Source organism: Pogona vitticeps, chromosome 4 (assembly GCF_051106095.1).
Source record: "Pogona vitticeps strain Pit_001003342236 chromosome 4, PviZW2.1, whole genome shotgun sequence".
Lineage (NCBI taxonomy): Eukaryota > Metazoa > Chordata > Lepidosauria > Squamata > Agamidae > Pogona > Pogona vitticeps.
The window spans coordinates 234,939,458-234,959,435 of NC_135786.1; the positions used below are offsets into that span (position 1 = coordinate 234,939,458).

At 44.8% G+C, this 19,978-nt stretch overlaps 1 protein-coding gene across 4 annotated transcripts in view; it reads right to left on the reverse strand.

Annotated features, from left to right (window-relative positions):
• The window catches only part of SLC45A4 (solute carrier family 45 member 4), a 157,999-nt gene that overhangs the window by 12,403 nt on the left and 125,618 nt on the right, over positions 1-19,978 (reverse strand). For 3 of the 4 annotated variants that reach the window (XM_072999399.2, XM_072999400.2, XM_072999398.2), the window contains 2 exons: positions 4,772-4,960; positions 928-1,107 (listed from right to left, as the gene is read on the reverse strand). In XM_072999399.2, the coding sequence (XP_072855500.1) occupies positions 928-1,107; positions 4,772-4,960 (369 nt within the window). The remainder of the gene's footprint in view (positions 1-927; positions 1,108-4,771; positions 4,961-19,978) is intronic. The other variant, XM_072999401.2, reaches the window with a different exon arrangement.

Sequence of the window (19,978 nt, forward strand, 5' to 3'; positions counted from 1 at the left end):
CAATCCTTGTAGAACCGTATTTCCTTTCCAAGCCAAGCGCTCCAAAGGCCAATTCACTGCTCAGCTAGCTGTAATTGGGAACACCTTCTGGCCCCTTCCCTAGAAGGCAGCTCCTCATCTTTCAAGAGGCTGGGCTTGTGGAGACTTTGCCCACATCTGTCCTGGGACCTCGCCCACATCTGTCCTGCTGGCCTAACTGCAAATCTCCAGCATGGAGACTGAGTGCCATGTCCTTCTCACTTCTAGGAAGTCCAGCCTCACTTCCATCAAATAGTAACATGGTTGCTGACACTAACTCTGCAGGCAGATTCAGGGTTACTTAAGCCACTAGGAGCTCTAGTAAGGGGATAAGGTTGGCTTGTTTATGCAGCTGAAAATTCCAGCTTGCTTTCTAAGCGTCTTACCAAGAAAGGAGAGGCTGCCTTTTAACCTACTGTCACAATAGCTGACCAGGCAATGGAGCTGGACGCTAAGAGCACTCACTGGCTCATTGCTGACATCACACTAAACGATTATTTAAGGACAACTGAAGTTTAAAGTGCAAACAAAGGTTTAAGAACCCAAACAGAAAACCTGCTTAGATCATTTTCTTTCTTCCTCTCCTTAGCCTTTGAAACCTTGGGCGCCGTTATTTCTGGAAACACAGCCGCAACAGAACCCCAGCTATTACTTGTTATTCAAGCATCACATTACACCTTGGTTTTCAAATGCATTTCAAGTCCAATTCTGGTTCTAGATAATCTTCTAGACAATAAAAAAAACACAGGTGTATCCAGCAACAGTGAAATTTTCCTTTAATTACTTTGTGGTGTAACTGAGCTACATAAGGAAGCAGGCTGTAGCCTTAAACAAACTTGACATTTTGGAGAAAAGTGGGAATATTGTTCTGAGCCCTGTGGGACAACGAGGAGGAGGAGAACGGCATACCAGCTGAGAAGGCATGGATATTGAGTGCCATGTCCTGCTCTTCACTGTCCACCACATCCAGCAAATAGGCACGGATCGGCCCCTCTGTTGCATCTGCGCAGAAATCCAAGACCACCACTCCCAGCACAGTGAGGATGATGCCGATGGGCTGCTTGTCTTGAACATCTCCAATGGCCAGACCTGGCAGAGAAGGAACCAAAACACACGGGGGGTGGTTTTTAATTCGAAAAGGAGGGTGTTGTCTAGGGGGGTCAAAAGGGGGACATCCCTTCCACAGACTGGTGTCGAGCAGGGTTCTTTCCCATGGCCGTTTCAACCCTGTGGCCCATGTTATGATTGAATAGCATGTTTTCTGCCCTAAAAGAAAGCCGCAGCTGCCATCTTTGCAAAGGGCGGCCAGTGTCCCTTTCGGAAGGCCATGGCTGTGGAAGCCACCACAGTGGGCAGCAATGGATGGCGGCAGCAGCAAGGGGCACTAGATTATGACGGCGCTGGGAGGTGGTGGATGGCGGCCGTGGCTAAGGTAGGGAAGGGAAGGGGGAATAGGTTGTGGGGGTGGCTGGCTGGCTGGCTGCTGATTGGCGAGCCCACAGGCAGAATGGGAAGGCCATAGGGGGCTGAATAAAAATGAGGGACGAATAAAAAAAGAAATATTCATCTCTTCATATTTGCTGGGGTCTCTGGAACTGACGAATATGAAGGGATGAATATTTAATAAATCAGCAATTTTTTACGAATATCACGATCCGTTTTTTATTCATCCCCATGTCTAGTTGTTACTATGCTATGTATATCAATTCACTATTATCCACAGTGTTTAGCATGTGCGTAGGGGGCCTGGAACCAATCCCCCACCGATACAGGAGGCCTACTGTAAATAAAAGCAGGTAAATATCAAAAAATGATCTTAACTTAAAAATGCCGCTCTGGAACTCAATCATGATTGTTAAGAGCCTGCCTGAAAAGGGTCCCTTGTCAAAGATTTGTTGTTGGCCAGAACCCCACAAGAGGTTTTAACACCAGGTTTGCATAACGTGACACTACCCATTGCAGGTAGTGGCTGAGATGCTGCGCACTTCTTGGTTGCGTCTAGTCTCTCTCTCTCTCTCTCTCTCTCTCTCTCACACACACAAACACACACACACACACACACACACACACACACACCCCATGCACATATGAGACGCACCCTGCCACTTGATCAAAATACTTAAATTTAGGTACAAGAAACACTTTGCATCCAGAATCAATAGGATTCTGGATGCAAAGTCTTTCATCCTCTTTCAGACAAAAGCTAACTAGAGGAAGATCAAAACGGGTAAGATGGTGTGTGTCCCCCCCCCAAAATGACACAAATTTTATAAACATTCTTTGGGGAGCAGAAAAGAGAGAGAATGAATTATTGACATCTTTCTGGCTACCATGACACAACACAATGTTTTGCCAGAACAAATACAGAGAGCTGCCACAGAACAAAGAGTATTTGCTCAATAATTTAAATTGTTTGGCTAGCCCTGAGGGGCTGGTGGTGTCTATGTGTGTGTGTGTGTGTGTGTGTGTGTCAAGCACCCTGGCCTGAAAGTACGGCTACTCAGTAAATGGGAAAACAACCACCTCCCAGGACCCGATCCTGGATGAGGGCGCTGACCTGGCTTGCACAACAGAGGCTTGGCTGGATGAGGCTGGGGCTGTCCATTACATTCAGTGTTGACCACCAGAGTTTTCTGTGCAGCTGCTCCCTCCCAGACTCTGGAACTCCCTCCCTTGGGAGGCCAGCCGGGCCCCATCCTTTCTCTTCTTCCACAAGCAGGCAAAGACCGTTCTCTTCGCCCTTAGCGATTGGTTGTCTGACAGGTGTTTTTAAAATGGGATGGGTTTGTATTTTTATTGTTTTTAAATCTGTTTTAGGGATGTTTGATCTACCATTTTGAATATAAAGTTTATTTAATTCTTTTAAAATATTTGTATAACTTATTGCTTTTCACTTTCAAATATTGTCTTTTTTTCAATGATGTAAGCTGTCTTGAGTCCTTTTTTAAGGAGAAAGGTGGAGCAAAATATTTTAAATATATGATGGAAGGAGGGGCTTCTAGGTTTCTAGTCCTCATCCGTGGAGAATGCTCTGAAAATCGAAGCCTATCATTAAAGTATTCTCTATTCAATCATCGCAAAAACCAAGACCTGCAGGTTGAGGAAGTCAAGTGCATGAAGCTTGAGCGCTTCAGTTCATCGAGGGAAGAACCAGATCTCAGTGACCTGAAGATAGGCTCTGAGCCCAGACATGTTTTTCTTCTGGACTACAACTCCCACTGGCCTTGATAGGAATAGGGTGCAGAAAAGGAGCCCTTTCAGTCCTTTCAAGTCTTTTGCAAGCCGGAGGTTGCAGGTTTAATCCCCAGACCCTCCAAGAATGATGAGGAAAAGCTGTATTCTGAAACCCCACAAAATCGATCTGCGCAGAAATCCTGTCGTTGTTGGACAAACGATCTTACTCTGCAGAAGGCAGCTTAATGGGATCAAGGCATTCTGCAGTAGCCTGATCTAGGTACATTTTATAAACTACAAAATTAAATCTGTGCCGTCTCACGGCACGATAACGGCACCAAAGGGGAGCGAGTCATCTTTCTCGAACTGAGCTTTTGCTGCAGAATTGCGCTCAGCCTGAATTCCCAAAGATGGGAAATTCACAGCTTCAATTGTTTCCCTGGAACGCTGACACAGATAAGGGAGCGAAAAAAACATTTTTCTCCATTTAGTCATTCAATAAACAAATTTCAGCTCATGCTATGATCTCCCCCCCCCCCCACTTATGTCAAGGCAGCCCTCTACGAACGACAATGAGAAAAGGTGAAAAGATTTTTCTTTTCTCTCCCCTGACTTTTTAAAATAATGCTGGAAACAGGATGTGTTTGCTAGATATGCATTAAAGGGAAATCAGAACACAACAGGAAACATTTCCCTGTGAACAGGTTCCTACGGGTTTCCCATGCCAAGAGCTGGCGGGATTCATTTCAGCGCCTTCTGATATTTTGCTGGCAGCGATTGTATGAACGGGAAGGTGTACATGCAAAAAAGCAGCTCACGAGGGCTGGGATAAACAGGGCACCAGCTCTGAATGAGAACGAAACAAAGGCTGGGCCAGGGGTGGGGGGGAGAGCTGCTGAAGACAGTGGACTCCCTAGCTAAGGGGGTTAATTATGTTTTTTTTTTCCAGTACTTTGTTAATTCAGGTTCTGGCTTCTCCTGAGCTGGGCACAGGTTTAAGGCAACCCCTGGCTGTACGTTCTGCAGAATCTCAGTCCAGAAGTGATGAGGTTGAGCGCATAAAGCTCCTTTCCACTCCTTCCTCTTCTGTGCCCAGCAGACATCCTGGTTTGAAAACCAGCCACCCTCACCTAGGAGGAAAGAAAAAACCTTCCCACACTTTATACAAACCAGGACCGCAAACCACCAGGTGATACTATTTTGGCAAGCATCAGAAGGAAACCACGGCTGAAGGATTCTGGGATGTGGAGTCCAAGAAAAATTAATTCCAAGCTCTGGGCCAACCTAGGTTGCCCACCAAGTGAGTATTCTGGGATAGGTCAGTCTTGCCCCTCCCTTCGCCATATTATAAGAGCATCATTCAGATGTCCTTCAACAGACGAAATAATCCTTGCGGTGGAATTAGAGCAAGCCAGCGAAGCCACATTGCCTGTCCCGATTACAGAATTCTGGCATCTGATAGCAGAATTCTACCCCCTAGTCCTGCAGAAAATGCCCATTGCTTCTAAAGGGACACTACTCAGCACGATCCTGGACGGATGGCGATCAAAGAACAGTCAGCAGAGCTGGCCTCACGTACCTATATCGGAGCCGTTCAAGAAAAGGGCCACTCCAAAGAGGACTCCGATGCACAGGGCAAGGATAAAAGGCCGCCGGCGGCCCCAGCTGAGGGTGCAGCGGTCGCTCGCTGACCCTATCAAAGGCGTGAAGATGAGGCCCAGAATTGGACTAAGGAACCACGTGAGGCTATAGTACTGTTCAGGAAGACCTAAAGGGGAAAGAACAGACAAAGCAGGTTAGGCGGCCGTATTTTGGAAAGCGACCGGCGTCGACCGAATGCCAGGTTGACCAACCTTGCTAAAGACGCTGAAAATGCTGAATACAGTATCTTAATTTGCTCAAATACATTTTAATGTCACCTTTTGTGGCTTTATGCGTGCCTGTTTTTAATCTGGCAAACTGCCCTGGGATCCAGTTTTAGGAGAAAAGGAGATTCCGTTCAACTTGTTTTTGTTATATACTGTCAAGTCACTTCCCGTTTAGAGTGATCTTCGTATTTTGGCATTTGATTTATATACTGCCACATACGCGGCAAAGCACTAGTCTGGGTACTTTACAACAATAGATAACACATACAATGCTACATAGTGAATACACAAAAGTTAAGACATTAATAAAATAAGGACAAGCGGCTCCAAGGCTAATTAGCTGAATGATGGTAGCAAAGGGAAGCATAAAATTGAAGTCAAATGGGGTCGGTGTGGAAAACTCTCATAGGGTTTCGAGGCATGAGATATGTTCATGGAGTGGTTTATCATTGCCTCCTCCCAAGCTTCCATGACTCTGCAAGGTTTTTGATCCCAATTCCCCTAGATGCTAGTAAAACACAACATCCACTATGCTTCACGGGCTCTCCAACACAAACACATAAGTGTAGAAATTTGAGTAAAGAGTATGTGGAGTACTTCCAAAGCTCAACCACAGTGCGGGGGACAAGGCCAGTCCACGGATTTTATTAGTATATATTTTTTGCCCTTCATGTCTTTGTAGTTGCTTGCCTCAACCCTGTTTTTATGGATCATTTTGTTTCATGTTGATGTTTTCTTCCTGGGAGTGAATGATTTGAACAGAAAGGCCACTGAAGCTTGGGGAAGGGCCAAGGGGTGCCTGTGTATTCGGGGCGGTGGGGGAAGTAGGGGGACGGACGGATGGCTCAGGCATCTCTTGGGATGCAAGGCTCCCCCTCTGGGGACTGAATGGGGGCCAACACAAGTGGCCCCGTCAGATTTCATAAGCTAAAGCAAAGTACAAAGTCAGGCCTGGTTAGAATCTGGATAGGTAACATTGGCTGAGTGGGACCAGGACTCTGATATAATACAGATTAGCGTCCTACATTCTTAGCTTCTTGCTGCAACGTAAGGAAGGTAAAGCATGGAGCAACGCTATGCAGTTGACGTTCAAGTCTTAACCTTCACAAGGATAATTTATAAACTCAACAAACAGATGATTGTGCTAGCATTGCTATTTTCATTGTTATGAAATAACCACTTTTCCTCTTTTTGAATGGAGGAGGGGGGTGCTTATGTACAGTCCTGGAGAGAGAAAAGGAACACTTCAAAGGTTATTTTGCATGAGTAACTCCAAACGGGAGCCAGTAGATGGTGCTAACGGCAGAGTAACTGCTACAGAGTACAGTATCCCCTCCCCCCCACAATGCAATTCTTAATTGACCATTTCAAGTCATCATCTGCACAGGCAGATCAGTCTTTAAAAATCCCATTAATGTTGCAGATTTACAGATATATATTCAGGAAGGCTGTGAATGGGACTGGCTTTGCAGCCATGATGAACAACAGCGTTCACCTACGCTGTCCATTTTGTACCTGGCTTTGACATTACACAATCCAGGACTGAGATAAGTTTAAGCAGCAAGTTAGGGAGGGCTGAAGTGCTGCTATTTAAAGCAGAGACCAATCTTAATCCTTCTCCAGACCGGCTCCATGTAATAATTAGCCAACACTTCGAATAAGTCCTGTAGCATTTTGAGTTACTGCAGATAAATTATGCTTGTTTAAAGGCACCTCTCAGAACAATCTGTGTGCACAGAATTATAGTGGTAACAACAACAACAACAACAACAACAACAACAACAGTCTTGGAAATGCAGAGCTGGAAGGGACCTTATAGATCACGGAGTCCAGCTCCTCTCAAAGAGGCCCAGTGGGGGAATCAAACTCCCAACTTCTGGCTCCGCAGCCAGAGACCTAAACCACTGAGCTATTTTCTCATTTCCTTTATATGCAATGATTTAACAGCCCAGGAAAACAGGCAGAAATTCACGAAGTCTTATTAAGTAGTCCGGAAATGTGAATGCTCCTGCCCGGATGGAATACATACCTGAGCTTTCCCTGGCCCTGGGAGCCCTCTGAGTTCAGCTTCCCTGTGGTGCTCAGCTATTCTGAGTCTGTTCACATGTCCTTGAGGACTAGAGACATGTTTTCCAAAATGAGACCTGAGATTTGTATTCCTGCTTTGAGCAGGGGATTGGACTCAATGGCCTTATACCCCCCTTCCAATTTCATGATTCTATGATTCTGATATCTGTTTTCATGATCAGTAACTTATTATTTGACCAACAATAGATCGGTGGCATGCTATTTATTAGCTGTTAAATTTGGGTGTCATATTTTTACCAAACAGCATTCAAGGCTGCATTGCTGCAGAATACCGCATGGCCATGCGACTCCAGGGGAAAATAACTACACCCCCTCCTTCTTGTTATAAATGAATGATTACACTTAAAAGCTTAAAGGGGGGGGGAGAGAAGAAAAAATGGAATTTGTGGGAGGAGAGAGTAAAAATGACCAGACTTGTGTTTCTGGACTATACCTCCCATAATTCCAGGGGTCATGTTGCCTGTGGAATTCCAGGAGCTGTCGTCTGAAAACAAATCGAAACACTTCTAAATAAAAACTTTTGCAAAGTCTTCCACGTAAAATGTTTATGCCCATGGGAACTTTTTCCAGGGCTCACTTGACTGTATAGGAATACTACCTTCTGCATTTCTAAACGCTAGCACCCACGGATAAAAAATACTTCAAGTTTGGCTTTTCCTGTGTGAAGCCCGAACAAGACAAGGGCACCCACCCACACAAAACCCAACCCAAACCGATTTCTTCTTACTAACCTCTGTTCAGAAATCCTCATGGTTGGACTTATGCTATGCCATCTGGCACAGCATGAGTGAACTTGAACACTGCACTTTTTTCAGTTTCTAGTCATCATGGACAATTTTGCTCATGAAAGAACAAAGTGAGCAAAATGTGCTGCACAAGGAGAACGGCCTGCTGTTCAAACCTCATTTTTTAAAAATGCAAAGTGCATTTTCTGACCTGCCTTTTCTACACCGCCTCCCTACCCCACTTAAGTATTTTAACCATGTGCACATCCAAAACTTCACAGAGGCACCTACACCGATGGAACACTGGAGTCTGGCCCTGTCCTTTAGTCCCCCCTTAGCTACACTTAGGATCTCAAACAAGGAATAATGAAAAGGAGAAAAAAAAAAACAGTCTGTGGAGCTGTGCTAGGACTTTCTAAAACGCTGCTTGTCGCCAACCCTATCACTTCATCTGACATGGATCAAACACAGCCAGAGGTTTCAATCCAAGTGCAGTGAAATAAAGGAGAACTCTGTCTTTGAATTCCAGACTCCTTTTAAGAGAAAGAGGCTCTATACACCATTAGCTTGCAGAATGGCTCTTAATCTGATACGAGCTGACCAAGCACAAAATTAAATCCCACTTGAAATGTTCTTTCGGCTGTCGATATGAATGTGCACTTGTCTGGAACCTGGGAATGGCAATATCTGAAACATGAAGATGGAGGCATAAGTAACAGCAACCTTGTCAAGAAGTTCCTTTTGCTTGCCACATCTTACAAAGAAGGGCGAAGAATTCCACCTGCCTCTTTGCCCTGACAGTAAAGACAGATCATGCCCATGGAAGATTTATGAGACAATCCCCAGGACTCGTTAAAATCCCGAGAGGCCCAAACCTTCAGCCTTTGAGCTCTCAAAAGCAAAATTTACAACTGATGACAAAAATGCTAGGAAATGGGAGAAAACATAGGGGAATATTCTCTAAGGTGGCCCTTTTTCTCAAAAGAACAATCCCAATTAAGCTCATACCTCCCAAGCTTTTAGTATGGGTGAAATGAACTACTTCACTCAGAGGGTCTCTTGACCAGTTGATTTTTTTACAACTCCTTTGGACATTTCTTCAACCGGTTGTTTTAACTCTCTTTTTATTGATGACTCAATTCGTTTTGGCCCAGATTTAGGGATTTCACAGGTCTGGAAATTGCTCAGCACACCCAACAAGCAGCTTCCTCCTATGTTAGAGGCTCTCACCAACAGCATGCAATGAGGAATAAGGATCTACTGTCTGATCATGGTGTACTATGTATGGGCAGTGGATTTTGCCTCTTTAATTCAATTTATTCTCTGCATTCTCATGGTTCTCCCCTTCTTAAATACAAACCTACAATAAACAACTCATTCTCTCAGTGTCTATCCTTATATATATAAGGCAAAGAAGTACCATCTTCATGTAATAAGGCCGTTATCAGGAGGCTTCTGTGGACGGCAAGATTTTCAGTTGGCACAAGCAAAACCTTTACGAAAATCACCTTTAAGGAAGATCTCACAAAAAGCCCAATGAGTGGAGAAAGAATTATCACCTGAATGTTGGCTGAGGCGATGGGGAGACCAGCACGGGAGCGTTCTCCACTGCAACATTTTGTTGCTGGCCCCATACATAAAAGCTCAAAAGGCTGAAAGAACCATATCCTGCCAAAGGTACCCTTTGCCATTCTAATTCCAGTCTAGGAATCGGGAAACCTGTTGCAGAATGATTTGTCAGCGTTAAGTGCCATGAACCAAGTTGAGCGGCTGATTGTTCCTCTCCATCTTCTTCCCACTGACCTCCTGAGGGGAGTTTGGGAGTTTGAATGGAATACCTTCCACTGGAAGTTATTTGGAAAGTGTGGGAAAACAATCTGGGAAAAACAGGTCACCAAAATGCACCCTAGATAAGGAAAGCTGATTGTAGCTTTTTCTTTTCTTTTTTTTAAACCTGCTTTGGTACAAAGCTTTGACGTCCCACACAAATCAACAGAAAACAATCTCGGTCGCTTGCCGTTGCTGGTCCTGCTGAGACCCGGGCAAAATGGCATTTCCCAGCAAGCTACAAACAAACAGGACATGGCCCTATAGTAAATAAGTTTTCTTTCTTCTCCCCCCAGACAAAAAACACACACAGACAAAACAAAACAAAACAACAAAAAACCCAAAGACTGGTCAACAATAGTGAGACCCGAGGAGCTTGCCGTTCACAGGAAACCGTTAGCCCCAGTCTTTGGAGAGCAAGGTCATGAGTTCTAAAAGCAAATGCGCTCCCTATTGCCTTCGAGATAAACTCTGTGGGGACAAGGAGAGAGAAGGAAGCCCCAAACAACAGTACCCGAGGGGGAATTCGCCAGGGAAGTTTCCGAATTTAAGAAAGGGCTTTTCACAAACTCTAGCAGAACGGCTGGGGCAGCCAAAACAATGAGGTGGCTCCAGTCATGACCAAGTGTAAGGGTTCTGCTGTTATCTACCCACTACTGTTATTTTCTTCACAACTACCAAACCCATCTTACATCACAAAGCTTGAAGGGAAAAATTCAATATTCCCTATATGAACAAAACATGGTTCCTCTGCTATCTTATTTTTATATTTATTTTTATATATTATTGTTCACCTCTCTCGAGTTTTTAACGGAATCCTCAGTCTTCACCCCGCCCCACACGTCTTCTCTCTCTCCCCCCCCGCCCACCATCTTTGCTCATGGCCTGGTATCTGTTTTCTGTCTCCTGCAGAAATGTTTACAATAGAACTCCACACCAAACGCAGGCCGGGTGAGATGAATCACACGCCCAAGACTCCTACAGCCAATGAATATTGAACATGTTCTACTTGTGAAACTGATACCTCATCCAGTATGCCATTTTGTTTCCACATGTGTGTGAACTTGTCCACAAAAGCTCACATCAAAATATAATAGTCAAAATCTTGAAGGTGCCACATGCTTTTGTTTTTTGTTTTTTCTTTTTTTTGGGTTTCTTTGGAATTTGCCTAATGAGATTTCTAGCACTCTAAAAATTACTAAAAAATGAGGTACCACCTCAGTGGGAAGGTCACAGCGTCCCATGTCTAGTTGCGCTGGCCATGTGACCACAGAAGATTGTCTTCGGACAAACGCTGGCTCTACGGCTTGGAAACGGGGATGAGCACCGCCCCCTAGAGTTGAACACGACTGGACAAAAATTGTCAAGGGGAACCTTTACCTTTACCTAAAAATTACAGAACTGTACTAAGCTTTTTAGGCAGGGATACATCACCTCACTTCTCCCCGGGCTGGAAGTGTATGAAAAAGGGATCTATAGTCCACACCAGTAAAACCTGCTAGTCTTTAGGGTGTCCTCATATTCCTACTTGTTAAGGAATCTCTATTTTTCCCTTATTGGTGTCAATCCCCTTTGAGCCTTGTTGCATAGTGTGTGGGGGGGGAGTAAAGGAAAAGAAAAACCAAGACACTGCATTTGCCGAGTCTGCTATTTTGAGACAAAGGGGATCAGAAAATGATTGAGGGTCCATCTGGCAGGAAAATAAGCCTAAGGTCAGGAGGAAGGCTCAGGTGTCATCCGGACACTGGCATTGAGCAGGCATGTTTCTTAAGTCCACCCTGCTACTTCCGCCTCCCTTGCCCACCCGATCTGACTCCGATGGGATGCGAAAGCCACCGGCATTTCTGAAACAGTGGGGCAAAGGCCTCGGGAAAAGAGCTTTTTATGGTGAACACAGAACTGCTGGAAAAACGTGGCAGCGATGGATCAAGGAAGCGCAGCCCCCCTGCGGTGTATGCTAAAAGGCACCTTATGTCGTACCACCTAGTCTGGCACTTGCAAGGAGTATCAAGATGCAGGGGGAAAATTATGGGTTACCAGAGGGGTTTGATGTGTGCCTTCCCTTTTCAGCAGCAGTCCCAATATTTATTTTAGCACGGTTATGAGAAACCAAATCTATGTGAAACCATCCACGCTGGAAATTGAAATCTCAAAACTGCACTGCAGTGACAAAAAACAGAAAAGTCATACAGTATTGTGAAAAACATTCATGATTTTTGCGGGACTCCGGGAGATCTGAGAGTTGCTCTTGCTTCCCTTAGGAATTTCTAAGGAGAGAAAGTGTTCGGAGTTTCAGGCTTCCCCCAGGTTTTCTGCCAGAAAGCAGAATTCGGCCACCAGACCTCCAGGGTTCACAAGGTGGAGAGTGTTGTTTCAAACACGCAGTTAATTTTATTTCAGGGTTTTACCACCTACCTAAAAAAGGGCCCACAGGAAACGATAAAACAGCAGCCGTAACAGACACTGTCACAAGGTGACCGGCTTTCCCTCGCTGGAATCATTCAAGAAGGCCGGGTGGCCCTTCGGCAGGGGTGACCCGAGATGGGATCACCCACCTATCAGGGGTGGCATGTCATTTTGATTGCGGCTACCGCGAAGCATTCATCACATAAAGACCACTTTATCTTCCGAGGATTTTAATGGATTGAATAGCTTCTGTAGTTTCTGGCAAAATACTCTATATATCTTTTTCTTCTGAACTGCTGTTTTATTGTGGTAGGTGAAACTATAATTTAATTATGCTAATTACTTCTTTAGACAGTGCTTTGCTTTGTCAGCAGCCCTAGAAGCCTCAGCTGAAACACCACCCACCACTCTTTTGAATATGACATGGCCTACTGTTTTGAAAATACAAAGATGGCTGGCAGCTTGGAGGTCTGGCTCACAGGTAGGTTTGCCTACCTCCAAGACCTTGAACCTCTGGCCCTCAGCTTCCTTTGATTCCACATGTATCCTTCTCAAGGAAAAACAGATTACAGTCGTGCCCCGCTAAACGATTACCCCGTATAACGGCGACTCCACTTCACGACTATGTTTTTGCAATTGCAATTACTATCGCAAAATGATGTTTTAAATGGTTTTTTTTCGCTATGCGAAGATAGGCTCCATGCTTCGGGAACCGATTCTTCGCATTACGCTGATCATCGGGTTTTTAAAATGGCCGCCAGGTGCTCAAAATGGCTCCACGCTGTGTTTTTGGACGGATTCCTCGCTCTACAGGCACCGAAAATGGCTGCCCCTATGGAGGATCTTCGCTGGACGGTGAGTTTTTCAGCCCATTGAAACGCATTGAAAGGTTTTCAATGCGTTTCAATGGGCTTTTTTATTTCGCTTTTTAATTTCGCTCTACAGCGATTTCGCTGGAATGAATTAACGTCGTTAAGCGAGGCACCTCTATAGATCCCCTTTTCCATACATATAAAATAAGGATGGCTAGAAAAGACAGGCAGAAAGACAAACAAGGGGGGTCTGGATCAAATCAAGTTTGAACTTTCTCTGGAGACATAAATATTTTTTATGCTGCCTGACTTTGGGGACATCCTGAGAACGCAGGATTCTCTGGATTCTCTAGAAAAGACAATCATGCTGGGAAAGGTAGTAGGAAAAGAGGGAATCCAGACACGAGATGGACTGATTCCTAACAGGAAGCCACAGGTTTGTGTCTAAAACAGCTGGGCAGGGCCACTGAGGGCAGGACATTTTGGAGAGTGCTAATTCACAGGGTTGCCGTAAGTCGGAGGTGTGACGTGACGGCAGATAACAAGAGAGTGGGATGAAAAACAATTTTGTTTCGAGTTAGTGAGATAGCAATCAGAGGCAAGAATCTTTTTATCCGCAACTGCACCCTTTTCGTGCAAAGTGAGGCCACCCGGCCACAGCTTAATTGCAGAGTTTGCTCAGGGTGTATCTTTCACATCTGATAGGCGACCTTGCCACAGACAGAACACACACATGCGCATGCACACACACCCCCTTTGTGACCATCCAGCGGAATGAATCCAGCCCCAAACAGGCTTGGCAATGGAGATGGCCACTCGCTCCCTGCACAGGACGCACAAACCAGACCTGCCTGATGTAGTTTGCAGGATGGATTAATGCAACTTCTGTCATAGAAGCTTTTACATAACAACTTGCTACGTGACAACAAGTCCAGCTTATACACCGAGTGCCCTGAGAGTTGTGATGCCAGCAATCTGCCCTGCGATGGTTTCCACACCTGCTGCAAGTGATTAGGTGCAGAAGGGGTGGGATGGCAGTGGGAGCAATCCATTGCTGAGTTGTACACTCAGAGAGGGACAAGCAGTAATGGTGTGCACACCTACATATTCTGTCAAGTCCTGCTGCAATGCCTTCTCCCCCGGGAAGACTGCAGGTGCCAACATTTTCCTCATTGAAGTGTCATGTAAATCGAAGCGGTCCATTCCATCTATCAGACTGTCAAGTTCTTTTTTGCCTCCTGTGAATAGTTTTCACGTATTCCCTCTTTTAAACAAGGTGATGCCTCACCATCATGGACAAGCAAGATATCTTTAGAATCCACCTTGACACATGGCAATCTAGCCAAGGTCAGTGTTTTTTTGGTTTTGTTTTTTTTTAAAGAGCAAAAATCTCTGACTGGACCTTCCAGGATTTAACACGAGTAAATAATTATTTTTCTTCTATAAGGTAACATGAAACAGCAAGCACTGTCAGTTATATAAAATGCAAAAATGGCCAAGCAGGGTGCTTAGGCCATAACCCGTGGACTACTTACGCCATAGCAGAAGCAGTATTGTGACGTTTCCCCATATGGTCCTTCCCAATTGTAAGAACAAGAAATATGCGTGCATATATCAGTGTCTCTAACATCCAGAATCCCACAAAGCAAATAAGGCAGAGAAAAACAATAGGGTATAAACTAGAGACGTGGTGGCGCTGTGGGTTAAACTGCAGAAGCCTCTGTGCTGCAAGGTCAGAAGAACAGCAGCTGTAAGATCGAATCCACGTGACGGAGTGAGGTCCTGTCGCTTGTCCCAGCTCCTGCCAACCTAGCCATTCGAAAGCATGTAAATGCGAGTAGTTAAATAGGTACCACCTCAGTGGGAAGGAAACGGTGTTCCATGTCCAGTCGCGCTGGCCACGTGACCATGGAAACTATCTTCGGACAAACGCTGGCTCTATGGCTTGAAAATGGGGATGAGCACTGCACCCTAGAGTTGGAAACGACTAGACTAAATGTCAAGAGGAACCTTTACCTTTATAAACTAGTGATGTGCGCGAACCATCAGTCCAGCGGTTTGTCTGTCGGCCCAACAGGTGTTCTGCAGTTCCGAGTCCTGCCTCCTCCTGCAGGCACCCACTCAGAGGCAGTGCCCTGGCTTCCCTGCCCCACCTCCTCCAGGCGCTGTCTCTGAGTAGGCGCTTGCCAGAGGAGGCAGGGCTCAGAACCGCGGGACACCTATTGGACCGACAGACGAAGCCGCACGAACCACCAGTTCCTTCCCATCTCTAGTGCAAACAAAACTGCTTTCATTGCCTGCTTCTTTGGGTAAAGTCTAACAAACAGATAAGTTTGCAGCTGAAAAAAAACTTTTGATAATGAAGACATTTATCAAATTATATTGCTGTTACATTGATATGTTTTCATTCCAATTTGCCTGTGGGTTACTTAAGAGGAAAGAGTTAAGTGTTGTGGTTACTTCAACCCACAAAAGTCTGGGATTTCAACCAATTATTAGAAGGACCTTATGGCATGTTCCAAAAGTCCCTTTCTATTTATAAAACAAACCAACAAACCCTAATTTATATCTGTTTACAAATCCATTTGTGATATTAGATATTTACAAATACATTCATATGTTTGCATATCCATTTACGGAACTGGATATATACAAGCACAAACTAATGCCAGAACACTGTTTAAATCTGCAGCATGCTGGCTAGGATCTGGGGTGAGATCCTGACGCTGCCCCAAAAAGGATCTTTTCCAACCCTTGACTGTTCTATATACAGGTGAAGGAAAACTGTGCAGAGAGGAAGTTCCCATGCCTAGAGTAAACAACAGAAATATCATGTAAATATTTCTGGCCAACACTGAGAAGACATGGCCTGCTTTTTGCCCTTCCCAGAGGGTTTACTTGGGGTAAACTAGCCGTGTGAGCAAGTGTGAAACCTCTGCCGGGCAAACTCCAATCTGACTGGAGGCAAAGTCTTCCCTTTGAAGCAAAAGCCTAGAAACAATGAGAAGGCGAGATGGCCTCGGGTCTTCCAGCTGTCCCAGTGCATAAGAAATGTTTGTGCTTCAGCAGAAACATCCCTATCCAGTGGCGCTCCTCCACCTCTGCTGGCAGAAAATGTTTCCAGATGCGGACGATGGAGCAATGAGGGTGGAACTGCAGACGAAAGGGGTCAACAACGCCAGTGGCCAGGAATGGAGACCTCTTCTTTCCTGCTGCCAGTGACCTTTACTCAGTACTTGAACCCTTCCTCGCTCTTTCTGTCCTCCCATACAATGCTTGGCAAGAGTCGAGACAGCTTTAATGTTGCCCTGCTCATCAAGAACGGTTCTTTTTTACCGGTTATGTAACACAGAACTATCAGTAAAGAATGCGAGTGACAGACAAGACAGGTCAGCATAACAAAATCTCAACAAAACCAAACTATCATGGCACCTTTAAGACGAACGGAGTTATTTCAGTCTGGTCTTGGGTGGATTACAGTGTGCATGTCTGAAGAGACAAATTGTATTAATATTGTAAATACTGTACCGCAAACTCCTGCACTGAAACAAATCCGCCGTCTTAAAGGTGCCGCAACACTTTTTGCTTTTTCTCCGTTACATAAGCTGAAACAGGCTAACCTGGCAACGTCTCTGAAAACTAGAACACGGCAGCAAGATACACGACTTTTCCAAGAAGGGAGGTAACTATGTTTGTCTCTTGCAGAAAAACCCAGAAGGAGTTTTTATGGCTCCCATGTTTTATTTGGCATGAACTTTCATGGATGCAACCCATTTTTTGTGCATCTGAAGAAGTGGGCTGAGTCTATGATAGATAGGATGAAACACACGAAGTATACAACTGCACAAAAGAAAAAAATGTAGGAAAGGGTGACAGATTTGCCAGCCTAAGAATTCCTGTTTTCCTTACAAAAAGCAAGTTACTAATCCTTGTGATGACAAAGAATTTAGCAGGGTCGATTAAAATTGATGATTTAAATCCCGCCCCACCCCCCACACTCACTTACTCTCGCATAGCTGATTTGTGCATGTGCAGGCGTTCCAGCAGGCCCGCACAAGCGCCGCACCACCATTTGAACATGTGCACGAGCACACACTCATTTGTGCCAGTGCGCACACACTTGTTCGCACATGAGCATGGGGGTGCCCCGCCTTCCCCAGCTGGTCCGCGGGTGAAAAAGGTTGGGGACCCCTACTCTACAGAGTAAATGTGGCTGCAGAGGAGCCAAGGCAAGGGAGGTTCAAGAAAGGAGAGAATCTTGATCTTGAGTCTTCCTTCCCCATTCCAAGGAACCTGGGAGGCTTAAACAGGCCCCTGTGTTCGCCCCATAGCATTTGTTAGTAGGGGTGGGTGGACAGAAGCACACTGTATGCACCTGACCTTCCCCATCACCTAAATAAGATTTGGAATGGAGCAGGAGCACAGGTGACAGGCCTAAGCTTAAGTAGCAACCCAGAATTCAAGCAGATTGAGAAATGCTGCCCTAAATTGTCCTCAGTTACCTTCTTGGTAAACTTCTGATCCTCATATTGGCTGCATACCGTTGAGTAAGCTGCAAAGTCCCAAGGCACCCCCACCCACCAGCCACCCCAAAAGAAGGGAATGGTAGACCACTTCTCTCTACCTAGAAATTTCTGGACAGTGTCACTGTAAGTCACAACTGATTGGGCGGCACACAATTATTACTATTCTTGGCAACAGTCAGTCTGAAAGCACGAATCGCCTCGCTCAGAAAGATAACAGCAGCCTCACACTTCACACACTGCAGGCCCAACCCAGTGGCCACCCCCAATTTAGTGGTGACATTTACATAACTCGTTTATCCGCCAGTAGAGAAAGGCATAGCAAAGCACTGGTGGCACCAAGACTGGGAAGAAATATATATCTATAAAAGCTGGCCCATGGATTTCCATTCACGCTGCTGGCACAATCTCACTTGATTCTATGCCAGAGGTGGACAAAGATCCCCAGGTGTGGCTAAAGAAATGTCAACCATCACAACTAGCCTTGCTTCTCTACAGATACACTCGCTGGTTGCAAAGGACGTACCAGAGTCCCAACTCTCCAGGTGTAGCCAAGTTCGTCTCTCAACTCATGTTGAGAATGGATACACATATACTGTACATGTTTACTGTAAGAATATTGGCCAGGTGAAGTTGGGGAAAGCTAGCATTATAGGAGGCAACAGGACATGGGACAGGAGCTCTCTCTTACAAACATGTGGAGCTAGTTACAAAACACAACTGGGCTGCTCAAACTCTTGATCAGCAAGAGTTTCAGCTGCCTTCCTCAAGTGACAGAGAAAAATTCAAGGTGGGTAAAAGCCAATGATTTAAATCATGAAATAAATGTTTAAAATGTAAATCACAAAAAATCCATTTTTTAAATTTAAATTGTGATTTCAATCCAAGCATTTGAACTACAATTTAAAATATCCATTTAAATCAAATCCACCCTGCTTGAAATTGTTAGGAAATGCTCGCCTGGCATGCACATACTTGGCAACCCTATCTCTTGCTGAAGAGAAATGCTGCCTTGCAATTGGGCAGGGGGTTGCAAGCATGCATGCAGCATGTGACGTGGTAGAATGCAACCCCAGCTGCACAGTTGTTAGCTGCTTTGTAATCTCTACCCCCCACCCCCACCCGTTCTCCTTCTCAGGCAGGCTGTAATTAAAATGCAGGGCCTAGATATGAGGCCCCCACTTACACTCCTCATGTGTTACATAACCCAGCCGTGCTCTCACTGCCAGATTAGGCATCAGTGACAATGACATGTGTCGCCCAGAGACACACAGCAGCCCAGTTTACCCAAAGCTCAATAGGGCTCTCCATCATTTCAAGGATATCGACCAATTTAGAAATGGGTTCTCGTGAGAGTAACACACATAGCATGATTGTTTGCCATGAAAATGCTTTCTGGGCCAACTCTTGTGTTGTTCTAAAAATTGATTTTGTTAATATGGAATCCCTGAGAGTCAATACTAATAAAACCACTAGGCAAAACGGGGACACACACACACACATTTGCAGCAGCCTCTCTTAAAAACAGAAATTGCCTCTCCCGCTGCAATGTAATGAACAAAATGCCTTGTGCATTTCTGTTGGGTCTGAATGTGTTAGCTATATTTGCTCCCTGGCGACCACTACCTTATGAAAGAAAATATGAAAGGGATTTGGGGAGGGAAATCAATGAAAACTGTCCAGAAATGGGCAAAAATGAATGAAGATGTTTTCCAAAAACAGATGAAAGACATGAAAGAATCTGTGTGTGATTTTGTGGCAGAGGAAAGTAGTCAAAATAATTTTCAAAAACCCATTGAGCACCGTAAAAAGTGATTCTAAGACAAACAAAGCAGGTTCAGTGTAATGCAATTTGAGAGTGCTTTCCTAGAATCAATGAAAAGTAATTGAATGTTATAGCACTCAAAGTCAGAAGCCAAAAAGCATGATGATGTGGACTATTTCATTCTGGAAAGCTACGAATACTGTTCTGTGCTTCATGTTTTATAGCAGTCTGCACTTGTTTTAAATTCAAGTTAACTAAAAGGTAGCTGGTAGATTAAGCCACTGGAAAAAGGTATATATGGAGGATCTGAATAGAAACTGGCACAGTACTATATATATTTTAGGAAGCTATGCAATGCGATTTTGGTGTATTTGACTGCATGGAAAGACTGCAGGGCAACAGAACAGGCTTCTCAAAAAAACAACAACCCACCTCTCAGGAAAAAAAACAACAACACCAAAAATCTGCAATGGTGTACTGTACCTATCTCACCATGCGCTCTTGCACAAAATTAGTGGCAAATTAATTAAAATGTTGTTTTATATTAGTCAAATGGCCTTGAAACTGTAAGTCCACTATAGTACATTGGTGCCCCGCATAACAACGTTAATCCGTTCCAGGATTAACGTCGCTATCTGGATTCGTCGCTATGCAGGGGGGAACCCACAGGAACACATTAAACTCCGTTTAATGCATTCCTATTCGGGAAAAACTCACCAGTAAGCAAAGATTCCCCCATCCGGCCACCATTTTCGCTGCCCGGTAAGCGAGG